Here is an 18,311-nt window from a genome sequence, read left to right on the forward strand (position 1 = left end):
TAATTGTTATTAACTTATAACTTTAGACCAAGTGCACCGAATCGACATATAAGCTCAGATGTACGCCTATAGGCGTGCGCGGAGAGCTAGGCCTAAAGTAATAAATTAATAACTTTTTGCTCAGAAGTCGAATCGATATGCAGTCTTCGACAAAATTGTTCCGCATAGTTTCTCCAAAGTTCAAAGTTTAGCTGCTTTGTTTTAAATTTTTGACAAGCAAATAAAAAGTTTTGTTCCAGTTCACTACAAACTTTAAAGCTTTCCAACGAATCCAGATCATATCCAAATTCGTTAAAATTTGGTACAGTTAGGGATTTCGATACAGATTGAACGAGCACTAGGGAGCGCCGGGGGTTGTGATCCACCACACAAACTTGACCCACCCTAATGACCATCGATACAAGCGATGAACATATACCTATAGCAAAAGCCGGCATTCGGAATGATATGCAAGTTTGTTGTTATTGTAGGTACAAACAAACGTACGGCGGCGATTTCAGTTGCTTATCAAACCATCGAGAGGATATTCATTTTGTTTATCAACTAAATGGCTGAAAGCTAATAATAAAAATAGTAAATTGATAGATATCGTTTGAAAATCCCCGATCTGGAGCTCAGAATTTGTTTCTCAATGCTTAGAAAGATTCCGAGATCTCTGACAAAACCAAACGAAGCTCAAATGCTAGTAATGTGAATCAAAATAACGGACTTGGGAAATTTATTGAAATATACGACATCTTCGAATAAGAAAAGCTTTCGAAAAAAGATTCAGATTCTTTAAAAAAAATTATAACGTACACTAAGAAATCAGTAGAGTTGACAGAGATTCTGCGACAAATAAGTGTGTTGAAGATCTCAAACCAAGAAAAATGTAGCCCTGGTCATAAACACATCTCAATATACCAGTACCAGACACGGAGATAAGACTGATTTTACAATATTCGTTCCACAGTACTCAAATGGTTCCAAATCGGGTCCTGATTAATTTCGAAAAATGTGAACTCATTCGGTTAGTCATTTTCTTTGCACAAATCATTTGAAGAACTCGTTGCACTGTGGAGTGAATATTTATCAATTTCGGTTCGGCATCTTGATGTAATTTGTGACAACTGTCAAACTTGTCGTTTCCGTGCCGCTTCCGCCCATATTGCGCTTGGGCCTTAATACCCTGCACAGAGTAGAAAGCATTTACCAAACGAAAGCTTATGCTCTCCCCTTTCAAATGGGACTAACATCGAAATGTTCTATCGGCGGGTCAAGAACAATTTTTTTTTATAGCATTACATTTAACAATTTATCCTTTGTGATTTGAATCTTATGGATATCGCGTTAATCATTTCTATGGTTATCTATTAAAAAAGAACTGTTTTAGCTAATATGAATTTTTACTCATTGAATTCAATTGTGAACACCGATTGCTTAAAATATAACTAAAAATAATAACAGTTTACAAATGTCCACTATTGTACATCACTGCAGCACGAATAACTGGGTCTAGTATAAGAGAGGCGCGGACTAGCTGGTTTTGAGCCAAACAAACTGTCAAATCCAGAGCCAATCGAGCAGCGCCTATCTTGATTGCATTGGCAGTGTTGCTAGAAATCACCTAGACATAGGTTGACAAGGCAGTTTGTTTTGAATCCGCTCCTCTCTTATACTAGACCCTCTCTACTGCCGATCGTTATTATATATACTTTAGAGGTTTCTGGAGCCTTGACGCTTGCTCTCCATATTTGCTCGAACCACTTCCAGTGATTTTACAAAATTCTGGGACATGGTATCGCAAAATATGGAATTAGGAGCTATTGGGTAAGCTTGCTGCAATCCACGTCTTAGAAAAGTTTGCAACCTTTTCCATGTAATCTTCACATAGATTATCTTGAAAACAACCCTTGTAGACATGCCGCTGACATCTCACGAATATGTTGGAGAGTTCGAGGCTGTGCAACTGTAATGCGAAGCTTATTCTTCAGTGCGGTGCAATAAGGACAAGGAAATGTCGAGCTGTGTCCCCTCCCATTATTCCACTAAGGGGGTTGACAATCTTCAAATCTCAGGCAACAAAGCACTTGAAATTGTTCAGATGCAAGAGTGTACTCCATATCTTAGCGATATTAGCATATTTCTCAGGGACTCCAGCAGCAACTGCTAACATAAAAGCATTTTTACACCAGTATCCTTGCAATGGCCTCGTGTTTCATTCAACTTGGAGTTCGTGGTTTGAGATCTTTCGATAATGGGCAGAGTCACTTTAAAAGAACCGCCCCCTCCGTCAACACCGATTTTACAGAACGAGCTTGTCAAATCAACGCCTCTTTTGGATATAACATGCTCTACCAATCCTTGCACGTCGTTACAATAGACCACTGGCTTCAAAACTATTTCTTCATTATCGTTCAAATAGCATGGTAATTCAGCTACCTCGAAAAATCGCTGGAGTGATTGGTTAGGATTGTTATTTTGGAACAGACATTGAGGGCGATTTCGATATCTAAGCCCCTTAGGCAGGTGCTCAGTTGTAATGTCCGTCTGGTACTCAAATCACAAGTCTTTTTTGACGTAGAACTACGTCTTTGTCGAATAGTGTTAGGTTTTGAACGCTTGTAACTTTGCCATTTATAAATGAAATTATAATCCAAATACGCCAATCGAAAGGATATTACTTAACAAATTTTCTGAAATAAATACTTTTCTAATATTCCATTAAACAACTTTTGAAAAATGTACAAATGATAGTTTTATCACTGTTTTCATGAAATAAACGGTTTCCCCAAACCCAGTCATCATAATCTAATACCACTTGATTACACATCGTTCTTCTTGAACCTGAAAAGATATAAAACAGCGCTGCTGTGGTGCATTTGCTCATCCGAACAGATCCAAGTGCTCGGTAAGTTCATCATCCAATATGGTGTCTAAACCGCTAACCATCGCTACCTGGAACGCTTGCTCTGTAAGAGCTAAACAGATTGAGCTTGCCGACTTCCTCCGCAAGCATAGCATCGACGTGGGTCTTCTAACCGAAACCCACTTAAAGTTCGGTGACAGCTTCTGGTTGCCTGACCACAACATTATCCGGCTTGATCGCACCAGCTCCAGGGGGGGTGGTGTAGCGGTCATCGTCAGAAAGGGAATCAAGTTTTGCACTCTGCCCCATATCCGCACTTCTATCATCGAGGCCATTAGTGTGGAGGTGGAATCACCAACTGGAAACGTCCGGTTCATCGCTGTTTACTGTCCACGCCAGTGTACCGCAAGCAACGGATTAGGAATCCAATTCAAGAAGGACCTGACCGCCATCACCCGTACTAGCTCCCGATTCATCGTTGGGGGCGACCTGAACGCCCGCCATGAAGCTTGGCGGAACTACCAGAGGAATCGAAACGGATGTCTATTGTTTGACCACGCACAACATGGACTGTACACAGTGCAATTTCCGGACGAGCCAACTTTCATCTCTCCAGCGGGAAATCCCTCCACGCTAGACTTTTTCCTGTCAAACATCGGACTATCCAAGCCGGAGGCGCACAACGATCTCAGCTCCGACCACCAACCGGTGGTGACTGAAGTCGGTGTCAACGTGGTTCCTGCTAGAGGCTGCCTGCGTAAAGACTACCACCATGTCAACTGGGTGCAGTACGGTCGAATGGTGGACAGCAACATCGATGAAAATCCACTACTCGACACCGTAGATGACATCGACCGGGCGTTGGAAGGACTCCAACAGGCCATATCCGAGGCTGACGAGACATGCGTTCGACAAGTTCCTGTGAGGGGTAAGTTTGTTGCTATTGATTCCCACACCCAATTATTGATTCGATTGAGAAATGTGCGTAGACGCCAGTTTCAGAGGACTGGAGACCTGGGCAAAAAACGTGAAATGGCCGATCTGAACAGGCATATTGCTTCCAGAATGGACTCACTCCGAAATGAAAGTTTCGGGCGTGTTGTCCAGAATCTGGACGACCGCTCCAGACCATTCTGGAAGGTAGCCAAGGTCCTGAAAAATCATCCCAAACCCGTTCCACCTCTCAAAGTCGAAAATGATGACGATCGGCTTTTAATTACCCCACAGGAGAAAGCAAATGCGATCGGCAAGCATGTCGCTTCATCGCATTTGCTTGGCTCGACTATCCAAAGTCCGCTCGATGATCAGGTTGCGCAATGCGTTCAAAACCTAGATGCCTCCCCTTGTGTCGTGCCTCCGGCGGATATGATTACAGTACAACAAATTTGCTCAGCGCTGAAATGCACCAAGAACATGAAGGCTCCCGGGTTTGACGGTATATTCAACTTGATCTTGAAGAAACTCAGCATGAAAGTGCAGTCTCTTCTAACCGCTATCTTCAACAGATGCTTGGAACTGCACTACTTTCCAAGCATCTGGAAAGTAGCAAAAATCATACCAATCCGCAAGCCCGGTAAGGATCCAACATTGCCTTCAAGCTACAGACCAATCAGCCTCCTTTCAGCGCTGAGCAAATTGTTCGAGAAACTCATTCTCAATCGTTTGCTCAAGTTTGTCGAGGAAAATAACATTCTCCTTCCGGAACAGTTTGGATTCAGAAAGGGGCACTCCACCAATCATCAGCTAGTACGGGTGATGAATAACATCCGAAGTAACAAAGCTGTATCCAAGTCCACAGCCATGGCCTTGTTAGACGTTGAAAAGGCGTTTGACAATGTTTGGCATGATGGACTTGTGTACAAGCTTTGTAACTTCAACTTTCCTTTACATCTTATTAAAATCACCCGTAACTACCTCCAGCAAAGGTCGTTTAAGGTATCGTTGAATGGTTGTCTCTCAGACACGTTTTCGATCCCAGCAGGAGTCCCGCAAGGTAGTCTGCTGGGCCCCTTGCTTTACAGCATTTACACTTCCGACATTCCTCCCCTCGGTGACGGTTGCGTGTTTTTCCTGTTCGCAGATGATACCGCAATAGCCGTCAAAGGAAGGATGCCTCGCGAAATAACGAACAAACTTCAACGATGCCTTAACGCCTTTGCTGATTATGCCACCACGTGGAAAATCAAAATCAATGCCACCAAAACACAAGCGATCATGTTCCTCCATCGGCAATCGCCCAAACTGAAACCGGCTCCATCTTGTACTGTAATCATGGATGGCACAAGGGTTGAGTGGTCCGCCGAAGTAACCTATCTCGGAATGTTGTTCGATGAAAAGCTCCTCTTCCGTTCGCATGTAGAGAAAACAGTAGTCAAGTGTTCTGCCTTGGTTAGGTGTCTGTTTCCGCTGATTTGCCGCAGATCCCGCCTCTCAAGGGTGAACAAACTGGCCGTCTACAAACAAATCATAGCACCTGCGATCCTCTACGCAGCTCCGGTGTGGGAATCATGTGCACAGACTCACAGGAACAAAATCCAGGTCGCTCAGAATAGAGTGCTGAGGATGGTACTTGATCGTCCTTTTGACACTAGAATAACAAATTTACACGAAGAGGCAGGCATTGCCAAAATAGATTCCAGAATTAACGAAATTAAGACTAAATTTGCACAAAAATGTAATTTATCAGAACATGCTTTGATAAGCAATTTGTATATAGTAGATTAGGTGTATATAGTAGTTGTAGGTTAGTTGTAGTTGTAAATAGTAGTTATAAGTAGTCTTCTTTTTCAAATTTTCAAGCAAACCAATCCCACCAAGGTGGTCATTTTCTAAAACAGGCCTGATAGGACTAGGAACTGTAATTAATAATAATTGAAATTTCACAGGAACTAAAGTTGAAAAGACGCATCTGTGTCACTTGAAAAGTTATACATGTAAACCACACAAATTCAAGAAATATAGATCATTTAAGTCTAAGTCTAAGTACATTTGCTCATTACCACTCCGGACGACGTGGCACTGGGTCCTGCAGCAAGCAGGAGCAAGTCAGCGGTTAAGGTGGTGTTTACATCTATGCGGAGTTGCTAGTGCTAGTGTACTAGCACTATGCACAAAAGTAGCCAGCATAATGCAAGCAGGGCATCAGCGTCACGAAAACCCCCTGCCCAGGGTTACCAAAACTACAGATAAATCTGTATTTCTACAGATTTTTCAGAGTTCTTAAAACCAAGATTCTGTATTTGCAGATAACATGTTTTTAGGATACACATTACATACATTGCATACAGATTACACATATTTTTAAAATTTGATCAAACAGTTTTAAAACTGAAACTTGAGATGTTTAAAAACAAAACAAAAATTTTACTCCAGCAAAATATCATCATCGCCAACTTTTACATCTATGCATCCTTTTTGCGATTATAAAAGGAGAATGAGAACTATCAGAGGTATTTTTTTTTTGCCAAGCCATAAATAATCACATGAATTTTAACGATCACTTTTTTCCGATAAATAACAATTGACAAACTACAAATAAGTAAAGTAAACAATTTTACCCACTTCTGCCAAAACATTCAAATTTAAGAAAAAAAAATCGCGCACGAGGCATGACTGAATTTTGATGATATTCGGTTCGTGATTTATCTACAGCAGACTGTAAAACGTATCTGGTACCTCTATATATGTAATTAGATTAACATCCGAAGTCCATTCTTTTTTACATATTCTGTACAAAAAATACTTTCTAAGCTCCGTCCCTGACAGGAGTTCCCGCTGTTTTTTTTTTATGAAACTACCTAAGGCCACTGCAGAGAGAGTTCGATGTTATCAAGCCAACATGAAAGCAGTCAGAGATAATGCGTCACCATCTACTGATTGGGACGCGGGAGAAGTTCCTTCAATCCGAGGTAGGAAATTCAAATAAATTTGTGACAATCTTTGGAACCGCATACGTTTGACACGCAAGGTAGAGTAATGATATTTTGTTGGACCTGTCCAAAAATGAATTATATTGGACCTATTTTTACCGGCGCTAATTTAATTCAAGAAAGTCTAAGAAACTTCTTCAAAAAGCTCATAACGATAAAGAAAAATATTTGTTTTAATGATCAGGTGTGCTTCGGTTTGTTTACAATTTCCCTCGCGCGCAGCACCATGATTTTCTGTTTACTTTGCCAGTCACAACTTCAGCATAGAGGAAGTTGATGAGTTCTAATGTGATTTGAGACATGGCATAAAGGATTTTGATCCAAGTCTAAAACTGGCTACTTTCCTAGGAGTTTCCGGAAATTGATTGGATCCTGGTTGTTCCTAATAACAGACATTGAACTGGATGTTGAATTTTAATGTGATTCAATGGTTTTGAACCAACATTTTGTTAAATATTGAAAGTACCATCTTATGATAAGGAAAACAACTGCCTGTTGCGTTATCATAAAATGCAACCTTCACTCTCTTCTTTATTTCAGAGACCTAATTTAAAACTAATGATGGAGCTGCTGAAAAAAATTAACATATTTTTTGCCAATTATTTTATTCCACTACATGTATGGCGTCTTTGTGGACTGAGGTGCCATTCCAAAATACATAACGGCTTGTTTAGGACCCCACATTTGAATTTTCATAATTTATTACATTCTAGGAAAAATACTTGAACCAACATTTAACCATAACCGAAACATTGAAATGCTCGAAAAAATTAAAATAAAGTATTATTGTCAAAAATTCATGTCTGCGTAGTTCTACGTCAAACTGCGGTCATGTCTAGGACACAACCCTTTAATTTTTTATCAAAAACAAATCGTCAGCGGACAGATGTGGTTTCGTTTTTACCTGAACATCAGTAGTAGCCGATTTCCAGCTGGATGGTAGTCCTTGTAGATTAGAGAGCTTTACCTGACCAACTCCATCCGTGGGCTTGTCCCGCTACAGTCTTCGTACATGTATGTCGTTTACCTTTTGCCATTTCCGAATAGCAGTATGGACACAAACTCCACTGGAACTTTTTTTCGCATTACCCGAGGAGCTGGGTCTGCCACGTTTCCCCTTGGATTTAGGTGAAATTGTCACTCTTGCAGCAATGCATATCTCGTATGCACAAATATCAGCGCTTCGAGTGGCAACTTTCAAATTGTACTTATACTTGTACAGCGTGGTATTATCAGAATTATTCTGATTACTATACGAATAAACTGTATACGAACATGCTCGACAAATTTTTGTAGGATAATACCAACCTATCGATCTAACATCGTGAAGAAAGGGTTGTTCGATAATATCAACCACCTTTGTTGATAGTGGTTGAAGATGCAGCTTCTTCAAGTACAGTATGCACACCACCGAACGATTTTCTTCATGACTTTTCGGTTTCATGTTCAAGAATTGTTGTTAGAATTATATGTGTATATAGATAAACGTTTGAATATTTTTTTAATTAGATAGAGCCATACCTTTTTTCAGCAAATCAAAACGATGACACAAAACAACAAAAGTTCTCTTCATCACAAGAAACAAATACCAGTTTGTTCACAATACCACGTGCGTAGCATGCATATGACAGATAGGATTTTAGAGTCATGGCCTGCTACGATTAAATTATATCCAAATCATAAGTTCCGTTGATTTTTTTTTCAAACCATCCTTTGAAAAGCAAGCTTTGAAATAATGTTCAACCGTAATTCATACCAAAAAATTTAAAAAAAAGGATGTTCTCATTTGAAAGAGGGAGAGCATAAGCTTTCGTTTTGGTAAGTGTTTTAGCGATACTGATCTTTTTTTTATTTATGTTGTTCTACCAGAAACACGATGGCTTATATCATGTATTATACACACACTGAAAATGTATTTTCGTTATTTCTCTGAAAACCGTTTCGTAAAAATCTATATCGTACATACAACACATCTTTCATAAATGGTACGAAACATTCGTTTTTCCTGTCATCTGGCGCAATGTCAATATTTCACCTTATTCGTATAATATACAAATACATCTTCGTACAATCAAACCAACAACTGCACTTATTGTCTCCTAAAGTACTGATTGTGTGTTGGAGATGGGATATTTTTTTTTTAGAAATTTGTCGGTTTGACCAATACATGCAAGCTACCACAATAAATCAAATTACTCGTCGTGGTGGTTTTATGTTAGAGAAAAAAATACATGCAAGCAGCAGAAAAAGCAAGTGAAATTGAATTACCGTTCCATGAGTGCTTCTTATTTGCCTTTAGCTTTACCATTTTTCAAAGCACAGATAGAGTGATGGTTAATGCATAGATCTGACGATCGTAAGGTTTATGAGTCGAGTCCGGTCTGAAGCCTATTTTTATATTTTTGTCATATTTATTCCTTCCAATGATGAAGTTATTTTCACCCATCCTCACTAACACACTTTTTCGGTTTCCATTACCAACACTTGTGGCCCGCTGGTTGGGTGTAGTGATAGCGAGTGTGGCAGTTCTAACGAAACAAGCTTCATACAATGTAGAAATCCATTTCGTTGCAGAATACAACGATTAAATTCGTAGAACAAACGAGCGATTTCGTTGTATAAACGAAATTTTATTTTCAGTGTAGCAAAAAAATAATTTTGATATCACATCAAAGTGGATGCACTTCAATCGTGTCAAAAATATGATGTAATATTACTTGCCAAAAAGGACAAAAATATCATTAATACAGTGCATGAACTGGCATTCCCGCATAAACGCGAACCATAACTTGACCATTCCGAAAATGGTTAAAAATTGTTTATAATCCCTGGTAAACTTTAACATAAATGGTTATAGAACTTTACATGAACGTTTGTGTGATAAAGTTTTAACCTTGTGTATTGTGGTTCTTTGGATGTGAACCTCACAAATAGTAGGTTGTTAATTCAAAATAGTAGTTTTCTCCATACACTTTCGGAGAGAGGACTATATTAGAACCTTTTTACCTATCACGTAAATTTCCTGGTTAACGGTCCCGGTTGTGTGTGTGTGTGTCATCCTCTATCCCTCACCCAGCCGGGGGCGTTGGACAAGTAGAACTGCGAATAATTTGATCAAATCTCATGCTCCGTAATGGTGCCCTTTATGTTGTGAAGACTAGTACTTCAAAAAGGGTAACTTTTGAGGCAAGACAGGGTGTCCTCAACAAGTTAAGGGAACAGGATGCACTAGATGTCCACAACAGGTACAGCAAAACATCACATAGACGCCCTTATTCACACTAACTACTCAGGGGATAGAAGGTCAAGAAGAGCCACCGCCGCCAACTAAAGCTTGAACTGGGTACCTGGGACTCCCACGATATACCCGCGGCAATGGTCAGCAGACGATGCCCTGTGCGTATTTAGTATGTAATATGTTTTATTTGGATACACAAAATGTTTGAAGTCATCTAAACCATAATTTGCATCACCACAAATACACTTGTCAACAATCTTCAACTGGAACGTACTCACCAAATCACTTCACCCGGGAGCGCATTCCCGATGCTTTCACGCATATTTTTCTCCCCACTCCAACCACACAACAACCAAATATCACTTTTCTTCACTTTTCTTTTTAATCGCAAAACCCTAACAATAGATCAGCGCCGTGCTCATCACCGCGTAAAAAAAAAATCAGATGGATCGCACCAAATTCTGCCTCCGAAAAGGACCGGTTTGTTCACTCGCGGTAATCGAAAAAATCTTCCGCGTTGTTTTTACAACCCAACACGACATTTTGAATCACATTCGAAGTTTTTCATTTGCACCGAGTTTTTCTCCTGGTTAACGGTCCCGGTTGCAATATAAATGTCGCTTTATAAGCCACAGGTACAGATAGTCAACCAAGCAAGATATTTCTTAGCAAACTTCAACTGTTTTATATGCTTGAAAATGTCTGCCATCTTTCTCTTTCACACCCTTTATGCGGTTACTTGGTAGCAAATTATTTAGGGGAATTTACGTATTCTCGGCAACCTAAGCAGCGACCTTCTTTCTATAGCCTTTTTCTCTAAGGAACGCACACATATGCAGTATTGCTTTGTTTACAATCTTTTGCTGCCAGCTGCTCTAACAATTGCAGTTGAAAGAATTGTCAAAAACTGTTTTGAAACGCTTTTTTCAAAGCTCCAATCTTCTCTAGTGAGAGCGAGTATTGTCGGCAACCAGTTTTTCTTCGGCAACCGTTCCATTTGAACTGCATGTAAATCTGCTGTTCTATTATCGGCAACTTAAAATCAGCTACAATTTGTAGTGCGTGTGTTGCATTTCAAGAAAACCTTGCTAGATTGCTTTTTTTCAGTGGTAAAAATATATTCAAATTGAAGCTGAAAGCATAAAGAATCGTTTGCATACATTCAGCGAAGTGTTTTCGTAAGAAAATCAAGTGCAAATAGTGTTTCAATTTGGGTTGCCGAAAATTGTCTGTCATGCCGAAGCCGTCATTTCCCCTATTATGGTTCTTACAGTGGGACATTCTTGGCGATTATATTTATAGATTTGTCTACGCGTGTTCTGACCTTACTGGTATTTACAATTAACTAAATAACCCCATTGTATGTTGAAATATGGCACATTTTCTGTGTAGGGTTAATAATTAACCTGCTAAATATGTTTCCCCATTTTTAATTAAAGTAGTGCTTTCAAAACAATAAGCATAAAGCTGATAATGCCGGAAATCTTTTGGAAAAGAAAGTTTTTCGCAATGTAAGACCAGATAAAATAATTAACCTTCATGGGCTAATTTTTTAAACACCCCCTGTGAATAGATAGACTTATGAAATATTGGCTGGGGTTGATCAACTATTTATTGGTATAGTTTGGGACTTTATTGGCAGAGCCTGTATGAAGTTTGAGGAATTTATAATAAAGATATCAGTTTTCTATCGACGATTTTCAACCGACCTCAGCACTCGGATACAAATTTTGTTCATTTAAATTAAACATATAAATGTTTATACTCTAAACATACAAATTATTCAAAGTTAATTGAAAGCATGTTTAAAACTAAAATATTTATGTTTGAACTATCAAAATCATGTGTATTTCAACAATATCGAAAAATCAATTGTATTTAATTTTATTGTGTTTGACTGGCAATAATCGGTTTCTGTCAAGGGGTAAGACAGCTCCTAATCATGAGCAATTTTAGAGTTGCTTTTAAGGCACCTCGAGTAACTCATATTGCTCAGTGAGCAAGATCACTGTCATTGCATTCTCACTTTTCACATCACAGCAATATATGAAGATGTGAAGCCGAAAAGCTCCCAACTAACAATTTTCACAATGTAAACGCTTTACTCATTTCATTTATACAGCCTCAAGCTGTTTTCAAACGATATACGATATGAGGAAACCTTTACTCAACCTCTATACAAGCAAAACTGGTGAGTCAGCTACTTATGGCTGTTGGAACGGTCAGGAGAAGATCTTATTCCATATCCATTAACGCTTCTATACAGCTGTTATCCTGCTGTTTAGTTGTGTGTGGACTTGAAAGGCGCTTATTCAACCTTTTCTTGGTTATCCAATAATCACTAAACAGCTTTCTCTTGAAGCCGGGTTAAATTCTGTTTACGCTTTTTTATGAAGGAATTTATTGAGTTTATTTTGCTGTGAGAATCAAATTAATCGAAATTAGTTACAAATCATCACCAAATTCATTAACCTGCACCGAAACCTGGAGTCGAACTCGAGACGACCTCATTGGCAAACCTTGACACTACTAACTGTGCTACGCCAACACTTTGAACTTATGTAAACAAATCAACATTCCCTTCTACAACAAAATCGCTGAGTAGAGGCTTTATAATAGTGCACATGAATCACGACTAGTTATAAAAGAGCAGAGTAAAAGCTGTAAAACTGTACACGTCTAAAAGTAAACCTAGTTGACTGTGAAAATGCTTCCGAAGTTGCTCTAACACAGTTTATAAGCTGAGTACAGGTTGTTTAGTTGTTGAAAAAGCAGTTTTGATGTTTATGTTATTCAGCAAGAGTGGTTGGTTGTGTAGAAGCCATCAAATGAGTAATATATTCACTTTGTTAGCTTTGTTTTGCAGCTACAAGTTGAAAGTTGATTAGTGTGTGTATAGAAGTGACATTAGCGTTTATTGGCTGATGTTATTCAGTGCGACTGACAAATTGAATAATGGTTGTGAGAAAGTTGAGGAAACGCTATCCAAAACTACTTTGCTAGCTTCTGCTTGTAGCTGTATCTGCAATGCTGGAAAAGTTGGCTTATAAAGCTGAAATTGTTAGTTGGGCTGCTATCAAAAAAAAACAACAACAAACAACTGGTTTGATGTGGTAGAAGAACTCGGCCTGACCAAATACTCCAGATCCGGCTAGATGAAACCACCGACAAACCGACATGAATGATCATACAAATTACGAAGAAATTTCTGCTCAAAGCACAAAACTGACATCTGCCGCCGTGTTCGCGGAAAATATGTATCCTAGCCACGAACACGCGTTTAATATTTATGAGTTTGTTCGTGTCTAATCTATTTCGGATACATAATTTTTATCTAGATAAAACATTTATATGGTTTTGACAGATGGAATCGCTGCACATTTGAATCGGCCGTTATGGATTCTCGATCAAGAGTTAAGTTTAAGTTTCATGTCGGTTTGTCGGTGATGAAACTACGATCGTGAAATGGGCCGTTTTCTGCAATCCACCACTGAGATTCTCCGGATGAGGATCGTACTCACCGGAAATATTGGGAGCTGTATCTTCATCGTCCTCCTCCTCTTCGACTTCAGCAGTGTCGACTGTGTTAACCCAAGTAACAATTTCCAGTTGAAGAAACGCTTTCGTTTTGATTTTGTTCAGCTGCATGTTGAATAATAATTGCACAATGTGTTCACCACAACTTTTATAAAACCCTTGTTTACACTGGTTTGGAGAACCTATACAACTGCAACACAAAGGTGTTGTCTAACGTATTCAATAAAACGTTTACCCAAAATCAATTTCTTGTTGAAGAAACGCTTCCATTGTGATTTTATTCAACTGCATGCTGAATAATAACTGTACAATTTGTTTATTACAACTTCTGTAAAACTCTTGTTTACACTGGTTTGGAGAACCTGTTCAACTACAGCATTATATGTATACGCGGTATAGGAGTAGAAGCAACTTTTATACAACGTTTATAGATATTACATATTTAAACTCAAGCTTTATTATTTTGGTGAAAGCTCTTATACAACGTTTGTAGACACCTCTTAACAGCTGCTTCGAAATGTATTAGAGATTGAACCTGAGAGGCGTTTGTTACACTCTTTTATGACTCCTAAATAATCACTATACAGCAAGCGGTGAAAAGCGTTTATAGCACTTTTTAATGACTCCTTAATAACCGTTGTGTAAGTACTCACAATATTCACAGATTAAAATTAGTTTAACAATTGTCGTGGTACGCCAAAATAATTGCTTGTACAGTTTTAATTAATTTAATTTATTTGTGCACATTGAAAAAATATGTAATTATGCCATAATTCACATTCTGGGATCATGGAGGAAGTAGTAACAAGCATCTGTTTAATCTTTGATTGATATTCTTTCAATTAATCTCTTTAATCATTAATTGAGAGAATTTATCTAGAAATGTTATCGTTGATTATATGATATATGTCTTAAATTAATGTTTGCATTTATTAATAACACCTATATATAATTTACCTCTACCACCGGGGGTTTCTCGAAGCAAGATTCGAACTCATGATCCCGGATTGCCAGCCGCTTCTGTTTCCATCTGCTCTATTCTTGAATACATATTTTGATCATATGAGAGAAGTATATGAAGCTCATCTTGAGTGACTTATCTTGCAGTCGAATAATCATTGCCTTATGGTCATATAAACGTGCCTATCACTTGTGCTATTTTTAGCAACAAAATTGTGGTTGGTGGTTGGTCGAACGTAAACAGTCATTTAAGAGTGCTCCAAGCAGCTTTTGAAGCTTTTAACCAAATGGTAATACAACTACATTCTTGTACAACTCTGGAAGCTATTATTCAATGTTTGATCAACTCAGGTGTTTTATAAGAGCTTCCAATGGTTTGTTTTGATGCGTTTATTTCACGTTCTATATAGCTCTTGTCAATCAGTTTAACAAAGGTGCTATAAAAGTTATCGTAGGTCTTATAAAGCATATAGTTAAACCGAACGTAAACAATCATATAAGAGTGCTCCAACAGATTTTAAAACTTTTAATCAAATGGCAATAGAACTACATTCTTGTTCAACTCTAGAAGCTATTATTCAACGTTTGATCAACTCAGGTGTTTTATAAGAGCTCTCAATTGTTTGTTGGGAATGCTCTGGCTGAACAATCTGGGATAGTGGTTGGCAGCTTTTCCTTTGGATCTGGAATTAGTAATCGGATGTTAATTAGTTTTTATCCAACAGGGAAGATATTTCCCATGTATGCCAGTGATTTCCTATAACGATTTCACGTTCTTCTCGGTGGACATCTGAAAACGATTCCTGTGGTTATTTTACGAGAACAAATTGCTTATGTTCACCTACCTACAGCTAATTCACATTCATCGTTTTGAAATGGAGGAATTCGAACAAAAAGCACTTCCAAAACAATAACAGCAGCCAATCGGCACAGAGAAGTAGATGAAAATCGACGCTAATGCGCCCCCTTTCGAAGCTTTTCCAGCATCGTTCAAGACATTTTCTGATCAAAATCTGGAATTCACATCGTTTCAATAGCCGAACAATTCTATTTTGTTTACAAACAAGACTTACGTCTAATATGTGAAAGGGATAAACGGAGTAAGCCAAAGAGTAACCAGACAAAAACATCGATGAACGTCGAGTAAATTTTGAGGTACAGTGAGTTACTCACAACTCAGATTAAAGCTGTCTCACCCCTTGGTTTCTGTACATAACGATTAAGAATGAAATCATTGTCCGGTGGGACCTGGCCAAGCGGGAACGGGTGGCGGTGATAAAGGCGCAGAAAACGGTAGTTCTTCCGCAGAATCTGATAGTGGCTGATGAGATCAAGAGCTGGACGGAGCAACACTAGAGCTGGTGAATAACGAACATTCACACGTTGTTACCGGAAGATTACCGATCATTTGTACGAAACATAGAACGATGAAGGACTGGTCTCTGGATGAAGGACTGATCCCTGCATAAGGATGTGATTGTATCCGGATCATGTGTTACTTCATGTCAGTGCTGCAAAATCTCGACAATACACTGTGATATTGACAATTTTGCTTTGGTCACTCATTTGAGCTAACAGTCACAGTCAAGGCAAACCATGTCAATTATCAATGATAATGCTGTCAGTGACGAACATGTGTAGATTTTTATATTAACTAAATTTTTAACGAAATTAAATGATTTGAGCAACACTATTACATGGAACCATTAATGTCAACAAGCATCTACGTCCTGAACTGCTTATATAACAATAATGTAACACAGAATGTACGAAATTACACTTTTTGTTACCAGGTGAATCTTTGTCATTGACGAAAAAAATGAATGAGATTTTGACGAAGGTTTTTTTGAGGATCAAGTCTATCAGTGACTGTGTGACGAACAATTTTGTCAATATCGCGCGAAAGTCTGTCAATGACAATGACAAATCTCAGCACTGCTTCATGTTACTTCATTATGATGGTTACCAAGCATTTGGGGATTATATTTAGGCTTTCCTTCTTAACTATACTTAATTCTTGGATTATTAGTTAGGTATGGTCTGAACGAACAAACGATTTTATTAATAATTGTTAATTCCTTTTGCTGGTCAGCTCGGCCGCCAGCTTTCACTCTGCCATGGGCCTAAGTAATGTCGTTCACTTTTGCCATGCAACCCAAAGGTGATGGGCATAATGGCCGCCGAATTAAAAAAATAAAACGAACTTAATCATTTTTCACGATTTTTCAACCAACCAATTGTTTTCAAAACCCCCTGAATTGTTTCAGTTAAACTAGTTCATCGCTGACATTTCAAACCACTAAATTCCAGAATTAGTACACAAAACAAGACTCTCTATGTTTTATCAGATTTGACCCTTTTTTCGATTGTTCACATTAATTCCTAGCGTGGTGAGCAACATTCGGCACCAAGTAATCATTTCTACATTTTCTAAAGCAAATATGCATGACTTTGTCTTTATCAGTTAACGATACAAACACATAAGCCTAGTGTCCTACAACTTTTGCTTGATCAAATAAGCTGCCTTAGAGCAGTCCGCTTTGAATTCCTTGTAGTAGGGCATGTTATCCTCCAATCTTTGCAGATATGCGACCAACTTCGGACACCTGTTGGCATCGATCGGGAACACACTGTGCAGCACGGTCAGCGAGGTACTGCAGCTGATGTCAGCCAGTGTTAGAGTGTTTCCAACCAGGTAGTCCGATTGGAGCGTTGCCTCCAGCAGATCGTACGCTCTATGGATCTCATTCAGCTTTTCGTGTGGAACTACTGAACTACCAAAGTAGAAAATGGGTTTCACGGTGCTACGAAGACGGGCATACAAAACACCAGATTCAAAGTGCAACAATGTATTGATGCGTGCTTGTATCATTAGGTCTGTTGGGTATAGGTCGTCATCTTGCGCGTATTTTGACACCAAGTAGATCATTATCGCATGGCTGCCGTGAAGGGGCACTCCATTGTCGACGATTGTTGGAATCGTAAGTTGAGGGTTTAGCTAGAAATAAAGTTAGAACGTGATAAACTCAACTGATGAAAAGAGAAACGACCAACCTTGGAAAATTCCTCCGTCATGTGTTCCAGCTTGATCAAATCTAACAGTTTTATCTTTAAATCGACACCAATTATCTTAGCGGTTATTTCAACGGCCCTGCCAGGCGGACTTCGACGATTGGTATACAACGTAATATGGGACATCCTTCCAAAACACGCACGAACTTTCCAAACAGATGTTTGTGACTGAGCTCAACCAACTTCTATGCCCTATTCTGATCGAGATAAAAGGCATGAATTCCGGAAACATAGAAACAAGCAAACAAGTAGGAAAGCATATTTTAGTGATACCTACTCGCACTTTAGAACATAACATATGTCAAAATCAACCACGCAACCGGAAAAAAAAACTAGCTACATAAGCGCAAAACAGTCCCTAATGTTAGAGTACGCACCACTAATAGAGTTTTAGATCTAATTTCCGTCCTACTATGCACAACCCGCGGTTTATTTACCTTTCTTTTTTAACGAGTTTGAACAAACAATTGAATGTTTCTATCAAAGATGACTTCTATATGCATTCACCTTTGCATACCGTTAACGGTTAGATTTGATAAAGAGTCACAAATTGTACAGAAATTGTTAAAAATCGGACATTGATTCTTGATTCCAGAACTCGGCCTACGAGTTTCAATTCCATCGTAAAGCTGATATCGCACTGTTTGCCCACACGTTAAATATTTTACTCGTTAAGTTTTTCCAAATAATGCTTGACAGTATATGGCATGTAGACCTGTCCATTTTA

The 18,311-nt window shown here is 38.7% G+C and overlaps 1 protein-coding gene across 1 annotated transcript; it reads right to left on the bottom strand.

Moving 5' to 3' along the window:
- Nucleotides 1–17,006: 17,006 nt before the first annotated feature.
- On the bottom strand, nucleotides 17,007–17,710 carry LOC135709683 (glutathione S-transferase 1-like). The gene is made up of 2 exons (XM_065232078.1): nucleotides 17,567–17,710; nucleotides 17,007–17,510 (listed from the first exon to the last, which is right to left on the bottom strand). Exons 1-2 carry the CDS (start codon nucleotides 17,708–17,710, stop codon nucleotides 17,007–17,009), a joined length of 648 nt encoding a protein of 215 aa, XP_065088150.1.
- Nucleotides 17,711–18,311: the final 601 nt, after the last annotated feature.

The sequence above is a fragment of the Ochlerotatus camptorhynchus genome, unplaced genomic scaffold (genome assembly GCF_037179485.1).
Source record: "Ochlerotatus camptorhynchus isolate MF236.1 unplaced genomic scaffold, CSIRO-AGI_Acam_v1.1 ptg000036l, whole genome shotgun sequence".
NCBI classification, from domain to species: Eukaryota; Metazoa; Arthropoda; class Insecta; order Diptera; family Culicidae; genus Ochlerotatus; species Ochlerotatus camptorhynchus.

Excerpts from the sequence above, each read along its gene's own strand:
- LOC135709683 (XM_065232078.1), bottom strand. The coding sequence starts at position 17,710 with ATGTCCCATATTACGTTGTATACCAATCGTCGAAGTCCGCCTGGCAGG. Across the intron at positions 17,511-17,566 it reads TGACGGAGGAATTTTCCAAG|CTAAACCCTCAACTTACGAT; the intron begins GTTGGTCGTTTC and ends CTTTATTTCTAG.